General features: G+C 60.7%; 1 protein-coding gene across 5 annotated transcripts in view; it reads left to right on the plus strand.

Annotated features, from left to right (window-relative positions):
• CA5A (carbonic anhydrase 5A) overlaps nt 1-12,112 on the plus strand; it is a 33,739-nt gene extending 21,627 nt beyond the window's left edge. For 3 of the 5 annotated variants that reach the window (XM_004459907.5, XM_071209037.1, XM_004459906.5), the window contains one exon: nt 4,155-10,935. In XM_004459907.5, the coding sequence (XP_004459964.2) occupies nt 4,155-4,307 (153 nt within the window). In that variant the 3' untranslated portion in view covers nt 4,308-10,935. Of the gene's footprint in view, nt 1-438; nt 605-4,154; nt 10,936-11,457 lie in introns of those variants that run through there. The other 2 variants (XR_011646255.1, XM_004459908.3) reach the window with 2 other exon arrangements.
• Nucleotides 12,113-22,091: the final 9,979 nt, after the last annotated feature.

Below are 22,091 nucleotides of genomic sequence, written 5' to 3' on the forward strand. Positions count from 1 at the left end.
CCCGGCCCGCTGCGTTCTGTCTTCTGCTCTCTGCCTCTGTGCGTTTCCTTGTTCTCCGTTATTATCTATATAGTTACCATGGGCTTAAGTCCAGCATCTAAATCTATGACACTCATTTGCTTTCATACCAACTTAGCTCCAGTAGTGTCCACAAACTGTGTTCCCACGCCCCTCTGTCACCCACTTTATGTCACAAATCACGTGTTCTACGTCATGAGTCCAAAAGCACTGACTTATCGTTGCACTGCGTACGGTTTCCTTTTAGGTCCTATAGGAAGTAAAAAAATGGCGTAGCAAAGCACATTAGTCCTGGCGTTTATATTTAGCCGCATGTGGCTCTCTGCTTGCTATTTGTTTTTGGCTGTTGTTTGCTCATTGTCTTGCTCGTTGTTTTCGCTCATTGTTTTTGTTTGATGTCTGCTCATTGTTTATCTTTAGGAGGCACCAGGAGCCAAACCTGGGCTCTCCCATGTGAGAGGCAAGTGCCCAACTGCTGAAGCCACACCCGCTCCCAGAATTCTCCCTCTTTGGCACCTGACGGTTTGACTATAACATGGCACAGGGTGGTTGATCCTGGATGGGCTTTGCTGAGTGTCTTGGATGTGTATGTTCGTATTTTTTCATTGTATTTGGGAAGTTTTCAGCCATTATTTCTTGAGTATTCTATCTGCCCCTTTCTCCCTCTCTTCTCCTTCTGGCCCCCCACAACGCATACACTGGTCTGCTTGACGGGGCCCCAGCTTCCTCGGGCTCTGAGCACTCTTCTCCACTCCTTCCTCTTTCTGCTCCTCGCCCTGGATGACGTCAATGGTCTCGTCTTCGAGTTCACTGATTCTTTCTCCTGCCAGCTCCAGTCTGCTGGTGAGCCCCTCTGGGGGATTTTGAGTTCCTCTTACTGTGCTCTTCAGCTCAATTTATTTCCTTTCATAATTTCCATCTCTCTATTGGTACTCTCTCTGTGTTCATCTATGGTTTTCCTGATTTCCTTTAATTTCCCCCACGATTTCCTTGGGTATATTTAGGTGGTTTTTAGTCTTTGTCTGGAATGGCCCAGGTCTGGCCCTCCTCGTGGGTGGATCCTAATGCTTCCATCCTCTCCTTCGCCTGGGCCATCACTTCCTGCTGTTTCATAACCTTTTGTCAACACCTGGACATTTTGATATTTAAGGTGTTATCGCTGGAGTTTCAATTGTGAGGCATCTGTTCCTTAGGCCGGTATCCAGTTAGTGTTGTAACAAAGCTTCCCTCGAAAGCCAGGAGCTAATGAACACCCAGAGAAGGGTGAAGAGAAAATACCCGCCCCGGTCTTTGCAGACTGCCGTGCGGGCGTGCTCTCCACACGGTGAGGCCAGAGCACAGCTCCAGGGCGGAGGGCAGGGCCTCCAGACCCTTCTGGGCATGGGTCTCGGGCATGTGCATGTGGCCCAGGAATCCCCTGTTTACAGGGACATGAACTCCTGTCCCCTCTTCCCCGGGAAGCACTGGCCTCGTGGTCTGGGCGCTGCCCTGAGTGTCCCTCAGCCGCCCTTGCCCCAGGCGGGCCCCCGGCTGTGTCCCACGGCGCTCTGCAGGAGAGCTCAGCGAGCCGCCGTCTGCTCCTGGGGCACGTTCTGGGAGCGAGGCCTCAAGCCGCCTCGAGCCTGGGCCGGACACCCCTGCCCCAGCTGGAACTCGAGGGCCACTCTGCCCCCTCCGGAGCCAGGGCCAGGGGCCTGCAGGGGGGGCGCAGGTGGCTCCCAGCCAAGCTGGTGGGGGGTTGGGGAGCCAGTCCCGCGCCACGAGGCCCTCCTGCTGCTCAGCGGCCTTTTCCGTGATCCGGGGCTTGACCCGTTACTGCCGTCCTTTACCTTCTGGGGCTTTGAGGAGGAGGTTCCTGCAGGGTTTTGTTGTTTATTCAAAGCCTCTGTGGGAAGACGGAGCCTTGAAGCGTCTCCCTCCATCATCTTGCTTCGGGCAGGCCCTTTTCCCCAGAACCGCTCTACGCAGCCCTGTCTACGCTTTAGAGGTTTAGAATTCAGGCTCTGCAGCATTCCCAGGGGCAGGCAGTCACGCTGGATCGTCATCTAAGTCCGGGCAAAGTTGCTTTAGAAGAGCACAAGTGGCGTAATAACTGGGACATGGATTCTTGTACGTAATGGCAACTTAGTAGATACTCACAAGTGACTGAAGCAGCCAGGACAGGGGCGTTACAGATGAAGTTTTAACAGTCATTAAAGACATAGGATTGTCGAGGGAGAAGAAAGTATCTTAGAGGGTTGTTCCACTTCTTTTGATGATAGAATGGTAAGACGTTTACATCGTAGAGGGTTTTCTGGATTAAGAAGGTATGGAGTTACACATGCCCAGAGAAAAGGCCAGATGAACTGTATTAGTCAGCTACTGCTACAGTAATGCTACATAACAGATAATCTCCAAACTCAGGGACTTATTGTTCCCACTCACAGGTCTAAGGTGGGCTGGGGAGGTGTGTTTTCAGTTGGGGGTGGCTGAGCTTTACAAGAGACCATGGCACCGGAGCCCCCGTGCTTCTTGGATAAGTACTGACCCAGGATAGGTTCTCATAGTAAGAGCCAGGAAGGCAAAAGACAAGTCAAACTGCACAGATGCATTTAAAGTCTCTGCTTGCACCGTGCCTGCTCACATCCCATTGGCCAAAGCAAGGAGCAGTGGCAAGCCCAATTCAGTGGGGCAGGGAAACGTAGCCCCTTCCCCCCACGGGGGAGCAGAGCAGGTATCTCCTGAACAGTATCTAATCTGCCACACAGATAGAAACGTACCAATGGCCGTCCCACGGCCTTAGGTCTGCAGTGGTGCTTTTAATTTTCTTTCTTTTTCTTTTCTAAATATTCCAATTTCTCTTAAGTGAGTAACTAGTATAGGACTTCTTAAAATAGTTATAGTATCTTTTTGTCTAAACTCTTCAGAATGTGCTGGAAGTCTGTCTGTCTAGGGCAGTTTAGAAGTCAGGGATGACAGATATGCATCAAGCACAGCACAGTGCTCCCGTCCCTTGCCCAGGGCAGACATTTCCAATCAATCCCAGCAGTATTCATCATCTTTGGTTTGAGTGTACTTTTTCTGGGTTCTTCCAATCTCACCAATCAGCGGAAATGCTCTCGTATGTAAGAGCCACAGGATGGTGCCATCTGCTCTCACAGGCTGAACTCTGAGACGCGGGGGCACATTCCCCAACCTTTCCCAAAGCAGGACTGCCGAGCACGCGAGGACTTTGGTTGAAAAACGGCCTCTTGTCGCCAAGTCCCCTTAGCGCCCCTACAAGCTTGCAGTCAGCACCTTTGTGTGCCAGATGTTGTCCGGGGGGGAAGAGGGGCCAGGGGGCTGGGCTCTGCTCCTCGTTGTCCGGCGGGAACTAGAGGCGTAAGCCAACAGCTATTATGGGGGGGCGGGGGGGGGGAGCGCTTGTCAAGGCGGCCGAGAGGAGAAAGGCTGCATTTCTGAAAGAATCCTCATCGGGCAAAGCAAGAGCCCGGGCTGCCCCCCCCGCCGGTTCTAGGGGTGCTCTCTGGGCATGAGGCTCTGACTCGCTCAATAAATGGTCCCCGTGTAGACCTGCTCCCCTCCTATTAAACGTGCGTTAGCCTCCCACAGCTCCTAAGTGAATTCTGAGAACAAGTGAGACGAATCCTCAAAAAAAAAGCTTTTAGTTCTTTGAGAGAAAAGTGAATCCAAAGGCTACTTGGGCAGTTATATTGCATTTGCCAGTGCAGCGGTTACATCTTTGGCTACTCATTGCTGCGGAACAAATAGCTCCAACACTCAGCAGCCCAAAGCAGTCACCATTCATTATCTCCCTGGGTTTCTGTGGGTCAGGACGTGGGTGGCTCTGGCTTAGGACCTCTCAGGAGGTTGAGGTCAGAGGGCAGCGGGTGCAGCCGGCATCTGGAAGCGTGGCGGGGCTGGGGACGCATTCCCAAGGTGGCGCTGTCAGGTGGCCAGTGAGCGGGCTGGCGCCTTCTGGGGGGCTGCTTCGGCGCCCGCTTCCCCCGGAGGCCAAGTCGGAAGCTGCGGTGCCTCTGGAGAGTGGTCTGGGGTCCCGCCGTCGCGCCTGCCCTCTCGGCCCCGGGCCCGAGGTGGACGCCGGGGGCCGGCCACGCCTCCCCGCCCCAGCGCCCCCTGCCCGCTCTGTCCCCCAGCTCGCCGCCTTCCGGACCCTGCTGTGCTCCGCGCCGGGCGAGGAAGAGAAGGCCATGGTGAACAACTATCGCCCACTTCAGCCCCTGATGAACCGGAAGGTCCGTTCGTCCTTCCGGGCCACTGAAGAGGGCACGAGGTCCCGGAAGGCATGATCTCGGAGTTAATGGTAGACTGGCTTTTAAAGAGAGAGGGGATTGTTTCCCCAGCGCGTGGCCTGGTCATGTGTAAACTTTGGAAATTAAAAAGAGAAAGGGGTCATTGTTTCTGTCCATGGGCTTTCCAATGCCAAATGAAAAACCACTTCAGAGAAGCTAAGGACGCTCGAGGGCTTGAGGCTGGGACACGGGTCACCTCAGGGGACTGGGCCGCGAGCCCCCGCCGGCCAGCGCCGCCCGCGCCGCGCTCTCGCCGGGCCACGGGCCGCCGGCTTCTCGTGGGCGTCACTCGGCGCCTTCCAGACAGCGCCCCGTGTCCCATCCCCGGCCACCCTGAGCACAGCACAGAGACCCAGCCGCCCGTGCTTCTTTCCCAGCGCGCGTCCTTGGGCGAGACGGGAGCCTCTTGGCCGGGGCTGGGTCCCCCGGTGGGTCGCTTGGCCTGAGGCCTGTGATCACGTGGTACAAGCTCCCAAGGCCCAGGGGCTTCTCGGAGAGGAGGCGGGGGCTCGGGACCTGGGCGGGCCCCTGCAGGGTGTTTCCCACAGTTGTCCAAGGCGGGCGGCCCTGGCGGTGCCTAACGGGCGCACGGAGGAGATTTACGAACCGTGAGCAATATTGGGTTGTTTTCTCTGTGGCTTAAAGTCACCAACTGGTTGGCCCCTGAAGCCCCTGGCTGGGCCCTGACCAGCGGGGTCCAAACCCCTCTGGAGAAGCCGCCCACTCTGTCCAGAAAGCCGGCAAGGCCGGGACCCTCCGAGGCTGGGCGGGACCCCCGGGGACGGGCGGCCCTGCGGGGAGGGAGGCGGCAGGTGCTGGCACCAGCCATTTCGGGGGCCGTGGAGACGCAGGCGTCGGGTCCTCGAGTCTCCAGGTTTCACATGGACCTGACGTCCCGGCCTCAAGTTGAAAGCACCCTGGAGCTATCGCCCAAACGCGACAACCTGCAAAGTGCACGTTTTCATTTAGACATCTATAACCTTAAAGAGCACAGAATTCTGGAAGGTGGACTGAGCTTCCTGATGATTCTGGCCTGCCCGTTCTCGTAAGCTTGTCGTCCTGTGTTGACAGCTTGCTTTATTTCTGGTGGAACCACAACCGCAGCGTCTGGCTGGTTTCTGCCCCCCTTCTGGGAACGCCTGCACCGCCGGGCTCCCCGCCGTGGCCCGTGTTAGGTGGGGCCAGGTTTCGGGGTCCAGAAGGAAGCCACGGGGCAAGGGGGTCAGGCCCGGCTGTGCTCGGGGACGTGGCCCTGCCCGAGCGTGGACGACGCAGCCCTGGCCGTGCAGGGTTCCGGCTGGGGCAGCTGCGGGCAGCGCCTCTGTTTGCCAAATCAGAGATCTAAATCAATGGAAAGCCGGGCTGTGTTCACAGATTGGCACACTCACAGTTATGAAGATGCCATTCTCCTCGAAATCATCTACAGAGCTGATGCAATCCCAATAAAAAACCCCCTCAGGTTTCTGTGTGTGTGTGTGTGTGTGTGTGTGTGTGTGTGTGTAAACTGCAAACCTAATTCTGGATTTGTATGAACCATGAGAGCCAAAATAATCTTGAAGAATAAATGAGAAAACTGACACAACTAGATTTTCAAGGCTCTAGTGAATAAGACGTGCACTATGTGCCAGGGAAGGACAGAGAAACCTGCAGAGAGCTGCCCTGCCCCCAGAACAGCCCGACCCTGCCGCCTTACAGCATCGCGTCATGCTGATGGACATTCACCGTCAGCATGTGTTTAACATAAACGTCAAACGCCACGCAGGAAAACAAGCAAGGGCTCGTCTGTGTCCGACGGTGGAGTGATAGCCTCTACTTCTTTCTGGGGGAGATAAAGAACAAACAGACCTAAACAGGCCTGCAAGAGCCCACAGCTAACTTCTAAAGCAAAGGAGAGGAGCTACAGGATGCCATCGGTTTATTTTGGCAGAAACTGACTTTTCTCTGCCGCCACAGCTTCCTGCGGGCCAGCGCCTGCAGCCCGGCCTGGGGCTCGGCAGCTCTCTGGCAGGCGCCCCACAAGCAGAACTTCCTTGTGAAAAGGACACCTGCTCACCGCACCTGTCGTGCGGCCGTGCTCCGTCCAGATGCAGGCTCGAAGCTCTCACAGCGGCGCACGTAGGCTGCAGGCATCTCTGTCTCCTGGGCAGGTTGGGTGCCATGGTGGGAGGGCGGCTGTTAAAGGCGACCCGAGGGGAGCAGGTGCAGCTCAGTGGTTGAGCGCCTGCTTCCCACGTATGAGGTCCCAGGTTCAATCCCCGGTACCGCCTAAAACAAACAAACAACACAAGGAAAAAGAGTTGGGCTGAGAATACCTAGCGGGCGGAGGCTCCAACGGGCACAGAGGGATGGTATCGGAGGGCAGGATGTTTTTAAGGGTGATAGTTCTTGTCACTTGGGAAACGGTAGCCATCCTTGGGTGTCTGTGAGGCGGGCTTTGGCCTGCCGTGTGGGCTCCCTGCTGCTGCTGTTAGGCCACCGTCCCGTGGTTTAAAGCAGCTCCGGGGAAGCGGATGTGGCTCAACAGATAGAGCATCCGCCCACCACATGGGAGGGCCACGGTTTAAACCCCAGCCTCCTGACCCGTGTGGAGCTGGCTCATGTGCACGTGCAAGGAGTGCCCTGCCACGCAGGGGTGTCCCCCATGTAGGGGAGCCCCACGCGCAAGGAGTGCGCCCCATAAGGAGAGCCACCCAGTGCGAAAGAAAGTGCAGCCCGTCCAGGAATGGCACCACACACACAGAGAGCTGACACAGCAAGATGACGCAACAAAAAGAGACACAGATTCCCAGTGCCGCTGACAAGACACAGAAGAACACACAGCAAATGGACACAGAGAGCAGACAACTGGGGCAGGGGTAAGGGAAGGGAAATAAATAAAAACTAAATCTTTAAAAAAAGGTAGCTCAGACTGCCCACTGGGGAGCCCTGGAGGCCGGAGGCCACGAATCAGCCCCACGGAGGCAAGGGCAAGCTGGCTCCCCGGAGGCCCCGTGCCCCTCCAGCCTCCACTCCTGCCCCGGGCCTCTCGCTCTGACTGGGCGCCGCCCCCTCCCGAGGCACCCCTGCGGGTGGGCAGGTCCTTACTTCACCCCACCTGCACCCTTCGGCCGCGTGAGGGCAGGTTCACGGGGGTGGGGGGATCTTCGGGGGCCGTTACTCAGCCCACCCCCTGCTGTAAGCGCACCCAGGCTCTGACGGCTCGCGTGCGCAGCCACAGCAGTCCAGAAGCTTCCTCTGGGTGGGGGGCCTAGACCTGAAGGGCAGGAGGGGGCTGGGAGGAGGGGGCTGGGAGGAGGCCTAAGGGCCCTGCTGGCCAGGACTGCGGCCGCCGGGCGCGGGGACCCCGAGCCCCTGAGCACCTGGAACGGGCTTCGTGCACCTGCGAGGCTGACTTCGTAAGTATTTAACTTGGCAACGTGTCGATTTAGGGGGTGGTCGGGTCTGCTGAAGGTGGTGGCGGTACCCGCGAGTGGAGGCCGTGGCCGGGCACGGTGATGGCGGCGGAGCGGCCGCTGGCCCACTGTGCTGTGGCGGCCCCGACGCGGACCCAGCGGCTCCCAAGCTCGGGCCTGGGGGGTGGCGGCCCAGGGGCTCCCGGCGCGGCAGGCGCCGAGCGGGCTGGGTGCAGTCTTGTGCCCTGCATCGTGGTCACGTCCCGCTTCACGCTCCGTGACAGGACGGGGGCCCGGCTCACGAGGCCTGAGAAGCTGAGCCCTCAGGTGAGGGGCTGGGCGGTGCCACGGCACCTGTGCTGTGTGGAGGAGGCTCAGGGGAGGGGTACGACGAGGCGTGCGGTCACCGGGGGGGTCCCTCGGGGGAGCTGGAGGAGCAGGAGGGCTTCCTGGAGCAGGCGCCAAGCTGGCCTCATTAGCCGCTCTGTCCATGGCATCATGAAGCTGGACCCCTGCCCACCTGCGTCCCCGGACACCCCTGTGACCCTCTAGGGGACGTGAGCCTGGGGTGGCGCGCACAAGCCAGAAGCCCCCCGCCCCGGGGACCCCAGGTGGGGCGGCACGCTGAAGGCATGGGCTGGAATCGTCGCCCGACGGCCCCGCGGTGGGGCCTGGGTGCGGCCTGGGTGGGGCCGAGGAAGCTGACCGGGGACAGGTGAGGGCTCGGGACGCGGCACCAGCCCACCCTCCCTGGCACCCGCTGCGAGGAGCACAGAACGGGGTGGGCCTGTTTGGGGTGGGTGCCGGGGGCGCAGCCCTTGGCCTCAAGCTCTGCCCCTCCCGGCCGGGCTCTAGGACACCCACCAGGCACTCCCCCCGTCGGTGCGTTCCCACCAGGGCGGCTCAGCTTCTGCTGTGCTGGATGGACCGGGGGGCCCCACCCACTAGCCCCCGAGCAAGGGACAGCTGCTGGGTGTTGGCGGGAAGGGGGGGGCGGCCGCAGAGGCCTCTCTCCACCGGGGGCTGAGAGGACCCCTCCCCCATGGCACCAGGTGACGGCACTGATCCCCAGGAGTAGGGCGCGGGCGAGGCGTGGGCCCCTGGCCTTGGCACCAGCCCCTCCCTCAGAAGGGACCACCCTCCACCCTGGCTGGGTAAGGGCAGCCCCCCAGGGTTGGTGGCAGGAGCTCTGAGGGGCACCCCAGCCCCTGTCCCCAGGATCCCCACTGCTGCGGGAGATGTCAAGGAAAAGCACAGGGCGCCTGCCCCTTGTGCTCCAGGCAGGGACGGAAAGGGACGGTGTGGAGGGACACTTCGCCGGGATGTGACGGCGTGGGGGGGGGCTGCCTTCCCGCAGAGGGGCTCCTCAAAGCTCTTTACCGCTCGGTGTTCTCGGCAGGCTGGGGAAGGGTGGCTCCAGCCTGCGCAGACCGCTGCGTTATGTGTTCAGTTTCAGTAAAATTATTTGTAGATCCTGCAAATAAAAAAGTCAGTTTAAAGAGCTGCCCAAGGGGCGGGCAGCTCTCCACCTGGACACAGGGCTGAGTGCTCGGCGCCCACGCTCTCCTCTGCGGGTCTCGCCTCCGCTGGCCAAAGCCCCGGGCTGAGGCCCCGAGTGTCCACCTGCAAGGCAGGTGCCAGCGGGCACGCGGGGCATGGAGGGGGTGGGGGTCCATGGGCAGCCCCTGCCCCCCCCCCGGTTGGCTGCGGGGGCGTCGTGAGACAGACCAGGCTTGAACCAGCGCCCGAGGAAAGTTACTCCACGTAGGAAACTCGTTTTCAACAAAAGTGGTTTAAAATTAAAACACGCCGGGGCCTAAAGGATCGCTTTCAGGGCAGGTGCAGGCTGAGGCGGCCTGGCTCAGAGGGAGAGGTGCAGAAGTGCCCGGAAAGGACGCCTTTCCCTCGGCCCCCAGCGGGCGAGCGCCAGTTGGCTGGACGAGGGAGCGCCAGGCCCAGCCGTGGACCCCAAGGCGCAAGCTCCGCCGGCGCCCGGCCCTGGGCTGGGGTCTCGGGCCCCATAGGGAAGCCTCAGCCCCGCCGGGTGTCAGAGCCCCCCTGGGGGTCTCGCCTCCCCCCAGGACACGGGCCTGCGGAAGGCCCCGCAGTGGCGTTTCTAACCAGCTCGGTGAGCAACCGCCTCGTGTGGCTGGGGGGGCGGGAGCCACGGCCGCTCATTAATCAACGCACAAGGTCTATGAAAGTTCTGGAAGATTCCTCCCGCTTTTACAGCGGAGGACGCTGAGACTGGCCGGAGGTGAGAGTAGGGGCCTGGAGGCCAAGCCCCGCTCAGCTCGTCCGCGCCTTTGCGGCCTTGGCGCTAGCCCTCCCCGGCCTGTGTATTAAATCAAAGAAAATAAACTGCATCCAACAGAGGGGGCGTCCTGAGCCTTAAAAGTCAGCGCCAAGCCTTGGTCCTCAGTAGCCTGCAGCTGCGTTCTGACGAGAGCTCCTTACCGCCCAGCGCCTGCGCCGCTGCACGTGCTCTCCGACCAGGGGGAAGGACGGATCCGGAGCTACGGGAGCTGGACGAGAGGGCAGGAACTGTGCTCCGGCCTGAGGCCCTCGAGGGGGCGACCGCCCCGTCCGCTCGGCGCTGGACAGCATCCCAGGATTCCATGCGCATGACCTACTTTTATGACGGAATAAAAGTCTGTTTGTTCCTTGTAATCTCTGAGATGGAACGATAAGCCCAGATTGTTCTGAAACCATTCCTATCCCGTCTTGCTTTGGGTTACTTGTGCAAGCGCTGTTTGTTGGATCGTCGTGGGCCTCTTGCGAAAGTCTCGGGAGTGCTTGTCCCGCCTCCAGCGCGCCCAGCCCGCCAGGCGCCCCTTCTCCAGCCACCCGGTGCCAAGGACGGGTGTGCACCTGACTTAGCCAAAAAGACGATGGCCTGACCTTGCAGTGTCACGCTGCCGTGGCGGAAGCTGCGGGTGGGGTGGATTTCCAAGCCATTCGAGTCTAGGGAACCGTTCACCGCAGCCCAGGCACGTCACAGCTCTGCGCGCCTGACGAAGTGGGGTGATTTTCTTCCTTGCCCGGCGGACAGCTTAGCGCCACATTTGTTTCCTTTGTCCTTGGGACAGTAACCAATTTGTTTGCAACGTCACAAGCTTATCTCAGCACTACTTTCCCTCCACTAGCTAATCCGAGTTTGGTATTTTCTTCTGAGCTGCCACCAAAGACCGCAGGATCCTTCCCTAACGGGTTAAATAAAACTTTGACCCATGCTCGCTGTGTGAGATTTATGTTTTTAAAAAAGTTAAGTATTATGCTTTAAAAAGGGGGTACAAGGATGGGAGGGCATGTAGGGAGGCGCGAGTTCCAATAAAACTTTACTGACCGAAACAGGCAGCAGAGCGCTGCCAGCTGCAGTGGACCAACCTGTGACCTGGAAACTCGACGGGGGTGAGAGTGGGTAGCACACGAAGCACGGGGGGCCCCGGGACTGACCCCACGGGCCCTGGAGCTCGGCCTTCGGCAGTGGCCCACAGGAGGGCTTCCTCTGTCCAAGCTGGCCGGGAGGCTCGACCTCAGGCCTGGAGTCCAGCAGCCCGGAGCGCCCCGCTCGAGGCGCGAGTGAGGGCGGCCCAAGGGGGCAGGGTCCATTGAGGACGGGTCAGGGAGCTGCTCGGGGGCTCCCCACAGCCCATGCAGGCCCCCCCAGCAGCACCCTGAGCCCACCCTACACAGGCTCTCGCTTTCCTCGCCTCTCCCTTCCCACCTTCTGGAATAATCTCTGCCCTTTCCAGGTAAGCCCGTGCAGCCGGCCTCTGCCTTCCATTCTTCACCCTTGACCTTACTCCCCAACACACTGGAGAAAACCAGTCGGCAGAGGCGGGCTGGCCTCCATCGGTGGGCAGCTCTCACGGCGCGTCGGGACGGGAAAGGTCCTGGCGTCCAGGCGGCTCCCGCGGCCCTGCAGGGAAGGAGGGATGGCAGCCGGGGATGGCGCTCGCGGCCGTCGGATGTCGTTTTCCAACAGGAACTCGGGAGAGGTGGGCGTGCTCCTTCCTCATTTCCCAGGCTGAGGTAGGGTCTTCTCTATGTCCTGTGAGATGCTCCCCTTTTCCAGCTGTTTTAAAAACCTGTGTTATCCCTGAGACGCTGAGATACTCCCTGGGCACTGAGCTACTCCTGGGGCAGAGCTACTCCTGGAAACTGAGCCACCCGGACTTGGAGTTGTCCTGAATGATGCTGCAGGGACAGATACTGAACATTGTATATCCTGCCGTGACCCACTGAATGGACTGGGGGAGAGTGTGAGCTACAACGTAAACTCTAATCCATGGGGTGCAGCAGTGCCCCAAAATGTTTCACCAAATGCCATGAATGTGCCACGATGATGGAAGAGGCTGTTGATGTGGGAGGAGAGGGGTGGGATGTGGGGATTGTGGGAACCTCTCATGTTTTTTAATGTAACATTTTTGTGATCTATGTATCTTCAAAAAAATAGTTTTAAAAAACCACACACTGAGAGGAAAAGACATGGATTTCAGCCCTCAAAGCAAGAGCACAAAGAAAAAGTAAACCCGCTGAGCCCCCCGCCTGAGGTGGCCGCGGTCCAGGGCTGCCGCCCTGGGACAGGCGCGGGGAGGGGGCGCCCGCGATTGTCCTGCAGTGTCTCGGCCAAACCTGAAAGGTCAAGGCCCCCGCCCTTTGCTTTCATGTCATTGTCTCTGCGTGAGAACACGATGAGTGGGAAGCGTCGTGGCCCAAGGCCCCCGCCCTCCCTGTCCCTGCATCCCGGGGCAAGGGCCCCACAGGCCGAGGCCGTCAGCCCGTGGGGGGCACGAGCCGGGGGGTTCACCAGTGCCCCTGTCGCGCTCCGAGCCGCTCTCCAGGGAGCTGGCGCGCTCGCCCCGCGGGGCTGGCAGGTGCGGAATCCGCAGGGCGGGGGTGGCGGGGGCTCGCGCGGGGCCAGGCAGGGCTGCTCCCCTCTGAAGGGCCCTCAGGTGGACGAGGCTCCCCCCAACAGGGTCGTCAGGCTGAGGTCACTGACCGTGGCGCTGACCCCTGGACAAGGCGCCTCCCAGCAGCATCTGCCCTCCAGCCTCGCCACGGGGCCACATAAACCTCCACGTCGCGCCGGTGATGCCCCCAACACGGCTCTCGGGATCCCCGGTTCTCAGCGGCCGCCCGTCCTCTCCACCCTCTTTCCGTCACCCGTTTGTCTCAGCCAGGACTTCCGTGCCCCGTGGGCCTGGGTGTCGCCCCCCCCCCCACCCCGCTGCACCCTCGCCTGCCTCCACTTCTGCTTCTGTCTCAGGGCAAACCTCCAGAAGCCCCCGTGGGGACCTCAGGCCAGGCCACGCGCTTCCCGGGGCCTCGGTGGTCCTGCTCGCTGCCCTGTTCCCAGCCCCAGCTGGCCCCACGCCCACCGCCCCTGACTCAAAGGCCACGCCATCTGCCCAGTGACCAGTGACCAAAGCCTGCCCTGGCCCTCCCTCCTCTCACCCCCCACTGACCACTCGTTCCGGTCTGCCCGCTGCCCTCTGTCTCCTCTGCCCTGCCCCTCCAGGCTGCCGTCCCCCGTCCCTAAGTCACATCCTTGACCTCACTCCACCGCTGCCCCTCAGCAGCTGCCCCCTCCAGCCAGGTCCACCCTCCTCATGGCAGGGGAGCGACTTTTTGGAGAAAGGTAAACCTGACCACTTTACTTGCCTGTGCTGTGAAAGACAGCACAAGCTGCTCCTGCAGGACGGACGCTTCTGCCACGGGGACTTGGGCACGTGGCTCCCACCTCTGAACTGCCTCTCCCGTGGCTCTTTGTCACACTCCTGCCTCTGCCTAATGCTACTTCTGTGGCTGTCTTCTCTGAACACGTCTTCTCTGCTCCCCTGACCCCAGCTGGGTCAAGTGTGGACTGGGTGTGGAGGGAGCACAGACCAGACAGGGTCAGGCGTGGAGTAGACATGGATCAAACACAGACCGGGCGTGGACCAGATGTGGGGCAGGTGTGGGCCAGGCACGGGTCAGGTGTGGACTAGATGTGGATTAAACAAAGACCAGGGGTGGACCGAGTGTGGGTCAGGCAGGGCTCAGGTGTGGACCAGGTGTGGATTAACTTTAGACCTGGTGTGAACACAGATGTGGGGCAGGCGTGGACCAGGCACGCGTCAGGCAGGTCCTCAAAGTAGGAGGTGTGTGGGGGGTGATACGAGCCCCGGCCCCCTGGACGTTGTCTGATGGGTTTTCTAAAAGGCAGAATTGGTCTCTTGGCTCCCAGGAGCTCCCTTCCCAGCCGCGAGCTCTGCCCCTCATCTGGTTGAGTGCCTTCCGCCCCTCACCTGCTGTGCCCAAAGCCGAGGGGAGCCTTGGGGCCAGCAGCCCTGGTTGCCGTGGCAGTGGAGGGCACAGCCTTCTCCAGGGCCTAGAACCAGAGCAGCAGCTCCAACACGGCCTGCAGCCAATGACAGCTCCACTGAGCATCGGGAGTGGGGTGGGTTATTCCTGTAATCCACATGTGGCAAGGCAGAAGGACGTGCACAATCCACGCGTGGCAAGGCAGAAAAAAATGCACAATCCATGTGTGGCCAGGCAGAAACAAGTGCCCACTGCAACTCAAATGGTCGATAGGCTTGGTTTACAGCTTTGAGGCCAAGCCATAGACACAAACCATGTTAATGGAAATGTGAAAACATGTGTGTAAACAGGAGAAAAAGGTCTCCTCTCCTGCACACTTATGGTGTATTTGCTGACGACGGCTCTGAAGATTAAGACTGTATATTTCTCGGAGTCAAGATTATTCCCCTTGTCAGAATTTCCTCTGTGAGCCTGGGATTTTTTTTTTTTTTTTTAATCCTGAACTAGGTGTTATTTTTAAGCCAAGTGAAATCTGCTGATCTTCTCTGCTAAATCTGGAAATTCAGACAAGGCCACTTTGCACAGGTCCTGGGCTCCTGAACTCAGGGGCACGAATCGATGCTGGAGATTTGTGGTGGCCATTGGGGCACCATGGGGGCCTCCCTCCTGGAGAGATGGGCTGTTCCCACAGGTCCAGCCTTCTGTGTCCTTTTCCTCCATAAACCAGAGCTGACCGGCCACGGGACACGAGAGAGAGTCAGGCCAATCAAGGACAACCCAGGCTCTGGGCCGAGCCACACGGAGGACGCCCTGCCGATCGGGGAGGGCCGGGGCGGGCAGGTTTGGGGGGAGACGGTGTTGCAGCAAGGCTGCACACCTCCCGTTCTCTGCAGGCTTAGCTTTGCTCCAGGTCCCTGGGACCTTCCCTTTGGCTCATGCTGACATTTTTCCATTTTCCACCCCCCTTTGTAACATATAAAGGGCAGAATGCGATAAAACAGACGCATCTCGGCACCAGCGGTGAGTGATGAGACACACTCGGCGGGTAGGTGGCAGCCGTGGGTCTCCGGGGGCCGGATTCGGCAGGTGGGGACATGTTGGGGTGACACACCGTGAGAACAGGCTGTCCAGGATCTGAGGCCATCGCTGACCTTCTCCTGGGGAAGCCCTTGGGCCGTGGGGGGAGGGGTCAGAGGGGGCTGAGCTCACCCCCTCCCACGGTCCACGTCCACCCATGGCCTAACTCTAGTGGTTGTTTCCAGGCCCTCTCCTGCTGGCCCAGGGCTGGTCCAGGAGCCGGGCCGACACCCTCAGCTCCGTCCTTCCTACTCGGTCACTTGGCAACAGAGGAATAGATGAAGCACAGGACGGCCAGCTGGGCCAGCCGACCCTCGGCCACCTGAAGCTCACCTCGGCGTCTGGATGACCCGGCACAGATCTCTCCTGCGCTCACCGGCGTCCGTCTGCCTGCAGCGAGCCCAGCGGCCATGCTCAGTCCTCCTCTCCGGCCAGGAGCCAGCCCAGCTCCGCTTCCCCAGCTGCTCCCAGGCTGGACCTCCGCCCGCCGTGGGCGGCCGCGGGGAGGCGCTCCCCTGTCCTCGGCCGGCTCTGAGAGACAAAGCAGGTGTCCAGCGGAGGAGCCTCCTAAAACGGGGCTCAGGCTCCCCGACGCCTTCCAGACGAGCCCCGCAGCAGGACGCCGAGAGCGGGGATGACGCGCAGAGATTTGCACTTGTAAAAACAGCTCGCCAGCTGGGGATCGCCGGCGCGGGGCGGCCGCCGGGTCCAGGGCTCGCAGCCATCGTTGCGTCCCGGAGACGACCCCTCGGGCTGCAACGAGGCTGTGCCAGGGCCTGTCTCGAGAAACAGGGTGGGCAGGGCGGGGCCGCGTCCAGCACGTCCACGAGGAGACGGGGCAGGCGCCGAGAACCGGGTGCCGACGGCGGGTCGTCCGCGCGGAGCTCTTGGGTGGGGACCAGAGGCTGGGAACCCGTTCTCGAGCTCGTCAGTTCAGGCCCCGGGTGTGAGCCCCACAGAAGGATCCGGAACCCCACTTCCCGGTGGGCAGGGTCCGATGGGTGCAGCCTGGTTGGGGGCTTCGGTGTCCAGGGGTGACGAACTGGGACCAGAGACTACCGGGCCTCTATCACCAAACAGCTGGGGGCCTCGGGGTGTGCAGGCCCGGGGCAGCGGGGGGATCTACCCCACCAGGGTCTACACCGCCAGAGGCCTACACTGTCAAGCGTCTACACCACCAGGGTTCTGTGTCATGAAGGGTCTACATCACCAGAGTCTACACCAGCAGGGTCTATACCACCAGGGGTCTACACCCCCAGGGGTCTACACTGCCAAGTGTCTACACCCTACACCACCGAGCGTCCGCACGGGAGTGGTCTGTCTGGGGAGGGAAGATAGCGGCACGGCAGAAGTGAGGTGGGTGCAGATCCCGGGGGCTCGGGGGTCTGCCGAGACAGGCAGTGCTGCCCAGCACGACGCCCAGAGGGGCTGCTGCCCGAGGAAGGGCCCAGAGTGCCAGCTGCCAGGACCACCCGCCGCCAGTGCCCTCTGCCCGCACGGCCCAGCCTCAGCCCACGCCAGGAAGTCAGAGGAGGCCTGGGTGCCGCCCGGCCCACCGCAGCAGTCGGGCTCCCGCCACCACCCTGGGGGCAGGACTGCAGTCTCCCCACTTTACAGAAGAGGAAACTGAGGCTCAGAGGATGGGCCTTGCCTGACACCCCTAACTAGCAGGTGTGGAGGCGGAATTTGAACCCAGAACCACTGACCTCTAGGCCTGGCCCCCTTACTCCTTGTAATTTTTAACTGAGATGATGTACACACAACTGCAATCACTAACTCCTTCCAGTGTGCAGTTCAGGGGCGAGTGGCGCAGTCACAGCATCGAACAGGCACCACCCGTCTAGTTCCAAGACTCCATCTAGTTCCATCCTCCAGAGAGCCCGCCCGCCAGCGGCCTGGCCCCAGCCCGGGCTCGCACGCCTCTGCTCCCCATCTCTACGGCTCTGCCTGCCTGCACGTTTCGTATAAATGGGATCGGAGAAAATGCGGCTTCTTGTGACCTGCTCCTCTCGCGCGGCCTGACGTCCTCCAGGGTCATCAGTGTTGTGGCATCATCATTCCTTCCCTGCCGGCTCTCACCCTGTCATGTGGACATGCGCGTCCCTCGACGGACGGCCTTGCCTTGGAGCCCTGTTCCCCGCTACGCCCCCCGGCGTCTTCCCACCAGCGGAGGCCCCTTTCCGTGACCGTCAACAGGGGTCAGGGTGGCGCGAAGCCCCCGGCGGGAACGGCGCTTCAAAGCGGCCGTCCGGGCCCAGAGCCTGGAAACAGGCCAAGCGTGTTCTGAAAACGCAGTCAAGCCCCCGTGCGAAGATGAGCGCTGTGACCGCCAGCTGCGGGTGTCACCTGGACTTACAGCTCCTGTTACAACCCTCGGGAAATGGGGTGGAATGGCTGAGGCTGAGCGGAAGCTAAAAGGGCCCCTGCCAAGCCACGCCACCTGGCTCTCCCGCACGAGAAGCGGGGATTACGCCACGACAGAGCTGGCACGAGCCACTGGGCTGAAGTTCTCTTCCGCCGGGAGAAGCCACGGGCTGGTCGGGCTGGTTTGGGAGGACAGGTCTGGACGGAGCCCCCCGGCGGAGGCCACGGCGCAGGGGCTGCAAAGCGGGGCTGCGTTTCTCCAGGCCGCGCTGCGCGACTGCTGCGCAGCTTCCGTGACCTCGGGCGTGCTGAGGCCGGGCCAAGCACAGCGGGCTGAGGTCACCGTGCACGCACGGGTCTGCTGGGAACTGGAGCGAGTTTCTGATCTTGCTTGGGCAGTCCCACCTTTCAAGCCTGCAGACAGGAAACCTAACAGCGGAGCATAATAAACGCACGGCTTTTCAAAACGTACCTCCCAAAGAACAAAGGGCAGCCGCTGTGTTCAAAGAACACGACACTCTCCCCTCGCCGAGGACGAGGACGGCAGGGGCGCTGCGAGCCCAGGGGCCTCAGTGGGTCAGGGGCTTGGCCAGCCTTTGTTCCTTCCCCAAGGAAAGAAGGAGATCAAAAGAAGAGCGCGGCCGCTGTGAGCGCCCGGGCGTCCCTGCTTTGCTGAGCGGCTACAATGGCATCCCTCGAGCCGCGAGGGGTCGCAGGTGGCGAGCGGGAGACACAGCCCTTCCCTCCTCCCTCCCCCTTCCCGCTGCCTCGCCGCCCCGGCGCGTGAGACAGACCAGCGAACGCCTGCTAACCCAGTCAGAGGGGCTAACCAGCTGCTTAACCCGGTTAGAGAGTCTAACCAGCTACTTAACCTGGTTAGAGAGGTTAGCCAGCTACTTAACCCAGTTAGAGAGGCAAACTAGCAACTTAACCCGGTTAGAGAGGTTAACCAGCTACTTAACCCAGTTAGAGAGGCTAACTGGCAACTTAACCTGGTTAAAGAGCCTAACCAGCTACTTAACCCAGTTAGAGAGGATAACCAGCTACTTGACCCAGTTAGGGAGGTTAACCAGCTACTTAACCCAGTTAGAGAGATTTACCAGCTACTTAACCCAGTTAGAGAGGATAACCAGCTACTTGACCCAGTTAGGGAGGTTAACCAGCTACTTAACCCAGTTAGAGAGATTTACCAGCTACTTATCCCAGTTAGAGGGTAACCAGCTACTTAACCCATTTAGAGAGCCTAACCAGCTACTTGACCCAGTTAGAGAGGCTAACCAGCTACCAGCTCTAACCTGGTGCTCTGGCATGCTGTGTCCATCTTCCCTCATTTAAGCCTCGAGCAGCTCTAGGAAGGAATAACATGACTTGCCCCCACTGCACAGGTGAGGAAAGAGACCCTGAGACTGATGCGCGGTCAAGCTGGAGAGCTTCCTTGAACAGCCCAGGCCGCTGGCCCTCTGCACACGTTTTTTTTTTAAGATTTATTTATTTATTTCTCCCCCTGCCTCATTTGCGCCGTCTGCTGTGCTGTTCAATGTGTGCTTTCTGTGTCTACCTGTCTTCTTTTAGGAGGCAACGGGAATTGAACACAGACTTCCCATGTAGGAGGGAGGTGCCCAATCCCTCGAGCCACATCCACTCCCGGCTTGCTGTGTCTCTCATTGTATCTCCTCGTTGCACCAGCTTGTTGCACCAGCTCATTGCACCAGCCCGTCATATCAGCTTGCTCTCTTGCTCATCTTCTTTAGGAGGCCCTGGGAACTGAATCTGAGACCTCCCATTTGGGAGGCAGGTCCCCAAATGCTTGAGTCACCTCTGTTCCCTTTTATACGTACATATATATATGTATATATGTATATATATGCATTCTTTGGAGGTATCAGGGCCGGAGGTTAAACCCGGGACCTCATATGTAGGAAGCTGGTGCTCAACCACTGAGCCACATCAGCGTCCCCGAGTTGGTTATTTCGTTTGTTTTGCTTGGTATTTTTAGGAGGCACGGGGGACTGAACCTGGGACCTCCCATGGGGAAAGCGGGCCCCCAACTACTCGAACCACGTCCGCTCCCCTGCGCACATTTAAACACGCGCGGGGGTCTGGGCAGGACAGCACCCCCGTGGCCAGCTCAGGAGCCGGGAGCCGCCGGCGCCATCAAACCCCGAGGGCAGAGGCGCGCAGGCATCAAGACGCGTGCCCTGTGAGTCTCCATGACGGCAGAAACGAGAGGCCTGCGAGGACGTGCTCCAAGGAGAGTAACACGATCTGCTCGTAACGTTTGTGAGCGACGTCGAGCCCGTTCCTGGTGGTGAGAGGTCGCTGGGGCCTTCCAACTCGCTCTCAGCTGGCCTTCCCCAAGGCCGAAACATCCAGCTTGTCCCTCCCTGGACACGAGTCCCGGGTGAGCCCAAGGAGCTGGGGCGGCTTGCCGGGAAGCGCTCTGTCCTCCCCAGGGAAGCGCGCCGGGGCCGCGTGCCGGAGCAGATGCGGGTCGGCTCGGAGGAGGTGGCACAGCCGGGAGGCAGCGCCAGTGCTCGGGGGCAAAACGTTCCTTCAACTTCAGAGATTTATGAAAAGAATAACAATACGAAAGGAGAATACGCGCATGGTAGGAAGTTTAGAAACAAGAGAGAAATAGAAAAAACGTGCGTCACCCCATGCTGGGTGATGACGTGTCAACTGGGCTGGGCAATGGGCCCAACTGTGGGGACGAACATGGCTTGGACGTGGCCGTGGGGGCGTTCTGTCGACGGGATTAGCCTCACCCCCCACTGGAAGGCCCTGGCTAACGTGGGGCCTTAAGAGCAACGAACCGGGGCTTCCAGAAAGGAGAAATTCCGCTCCACACCACGCCCTCGGCACGCCCCCAGCCCACCGGCCTCCCCACAGGCTGTGGGCTCAAGACAACACCCTCACATCCTAAAATCTCCCACCCGCTGGCCGCCAGCTCCCACGGTCTGGCCCGTTCCTTACGCTATCTCATTCCAGCTCAACGTGGGGTCCCTGTCGGTGCGGATTCTCTGGAGAAGGCTGCCTGACCCCTACCTGGGGCACCGGCTGTGACCCCATGTGCGCTTCACCCACTTTCCAGCCACTCACAGGTGGCCTCAGAACCGCAGGAGAAGGCGAGTGGCTCCACGAGCAGAAGAGAAAGCAGCGTCTGCGCCAGCGCCGTTCGTAGCAGCCATTCACGGAGTCCCCTTGCAGGTGGACACCGTCCTTGTGCCTTCGTGAATCCACGTGCCCACGCACCCGCCCGCATGTGGCTGAGGCCCCCACCAGCCCAGCTGTGGCACCTCTGGCCCATTTCACAGAGGGTGAGACGAGGCGGGGGGATGGCTTTGCCAGGGCCCTCGCCCAGGAGGCAGGATCAGAGGGAGCTCAGAAGCCTGCCTCCCTGTCCACCCTGTGAGTCTGTCTCTGTCGTCAGCTCATCTTGTCACCGAGAAGTTGGAAACGGTGATGGTCTGGAGGCAACAGAAGGGAGGTTGGAAGCAGGGGGCAGAAAAGGTCACTCAGCAACTCCTGGGTCTGCTCAGGGCCCAGGCCACTTGCCCCGGGCACACTCTCCCCACCCAAGACCCGCCCTGCACGGGGGGAAAGGGGTACCCTAAAAGGGGCTCTGACTGCCCGGGGGTGAGGCAGGCAGAGCTGCCCTGTTGCCGGGAAAGCCCTTCTTGGCAAGGGGAGGGCCCAGCTGCGCCCCGCTCGCCCGCCTCAGGGCCCCGTGCCCCATCTCAGCCCGGGCACCCAGGAGCCCCCGCCACGGGCCAGGGAGGGCCGGAGCCCGGGGTTTCGCTCGCCAGCGCCTCATGAGCACACGCGTGGCCCCAAGGCCTTCACGTGTGATTTCAGTGCCCGCGGGGCACACCGGGTCCGAGCACGCAGACTCACTGGCGTCCGCTCCCTCCTGACGTGGCCCTTCTCCATCTGGAGCGTAATAAACAGCCAAGAGCCAAGACCCGCCCGTGGCCACCTCTCCTCGGGGACAGGCGGAGCGGAGGGACCACTCGAAGGGGACGACGCGCTGTTGGCCTTTCCGAAGGAGTCCCCAAGCAGCCCCTCGCCTGCCCGCCTGCCCCTGTGAGAATAAACAACACGCTTTCACTACCTCCCCGGCACAGACCAGAGCCCCGCACCCGGCAGCGCTCAGCCTGCGTGAGAACCAGACCGCGCCCGGGCGGCGCCACCACTAGGTGGCGGCCTCCGCCAAGATTCTGGGCCTGGACTTACGGGACCCCGATTTAGGACTCGGGGACCCGATCCCACGAGCGTCAGGGAAGTCAGATGCACAAACCAAAGCAAACGCTGTGCAATCCAGGACACTGTCCACAGCGGCGGTGGCAGCGACGGGCGGGCGCCCCGGGCCGCGGGGCTGACGGCTACGGGCAGGAGGTTTCCTGGGAAGCTCCCCCGAGGGAGGGGCTCTAAGAGAGACCCCCACCTGGGCATGGCGGGGTCTGAAGAGACTTCAGCCGCCCCCGGGGGTGGGGGTGAGGCTTCCTGCAGCAAAGCAACAGGGAGAAACTGAGTCCAGCCTGGGCCCAGCACAGGGAAGTGGGTGCAGAGGTCTTGGAATGCAGAGGGGTGGGTGCCGCAGGGCGCCAGCCCTCTGCGCCACAAGCCGTTCTGGGAGAGG

This window comes from Dasypus novemcinctus, chromosome 18, assembly GCF_030445035.2.
Source record: "Dasypus novemcinctus isolate mDasNov1 chromosome 18, mDasNov1.1.hap2, whole genome shotgun sequence".
Classification (NCBI taxonomy): Eukaryota; Metazoa; Chordata; class Mammalia; order Cingulata; family Dasypodidae; genus Dasypus; species Dasypus novemcinctus.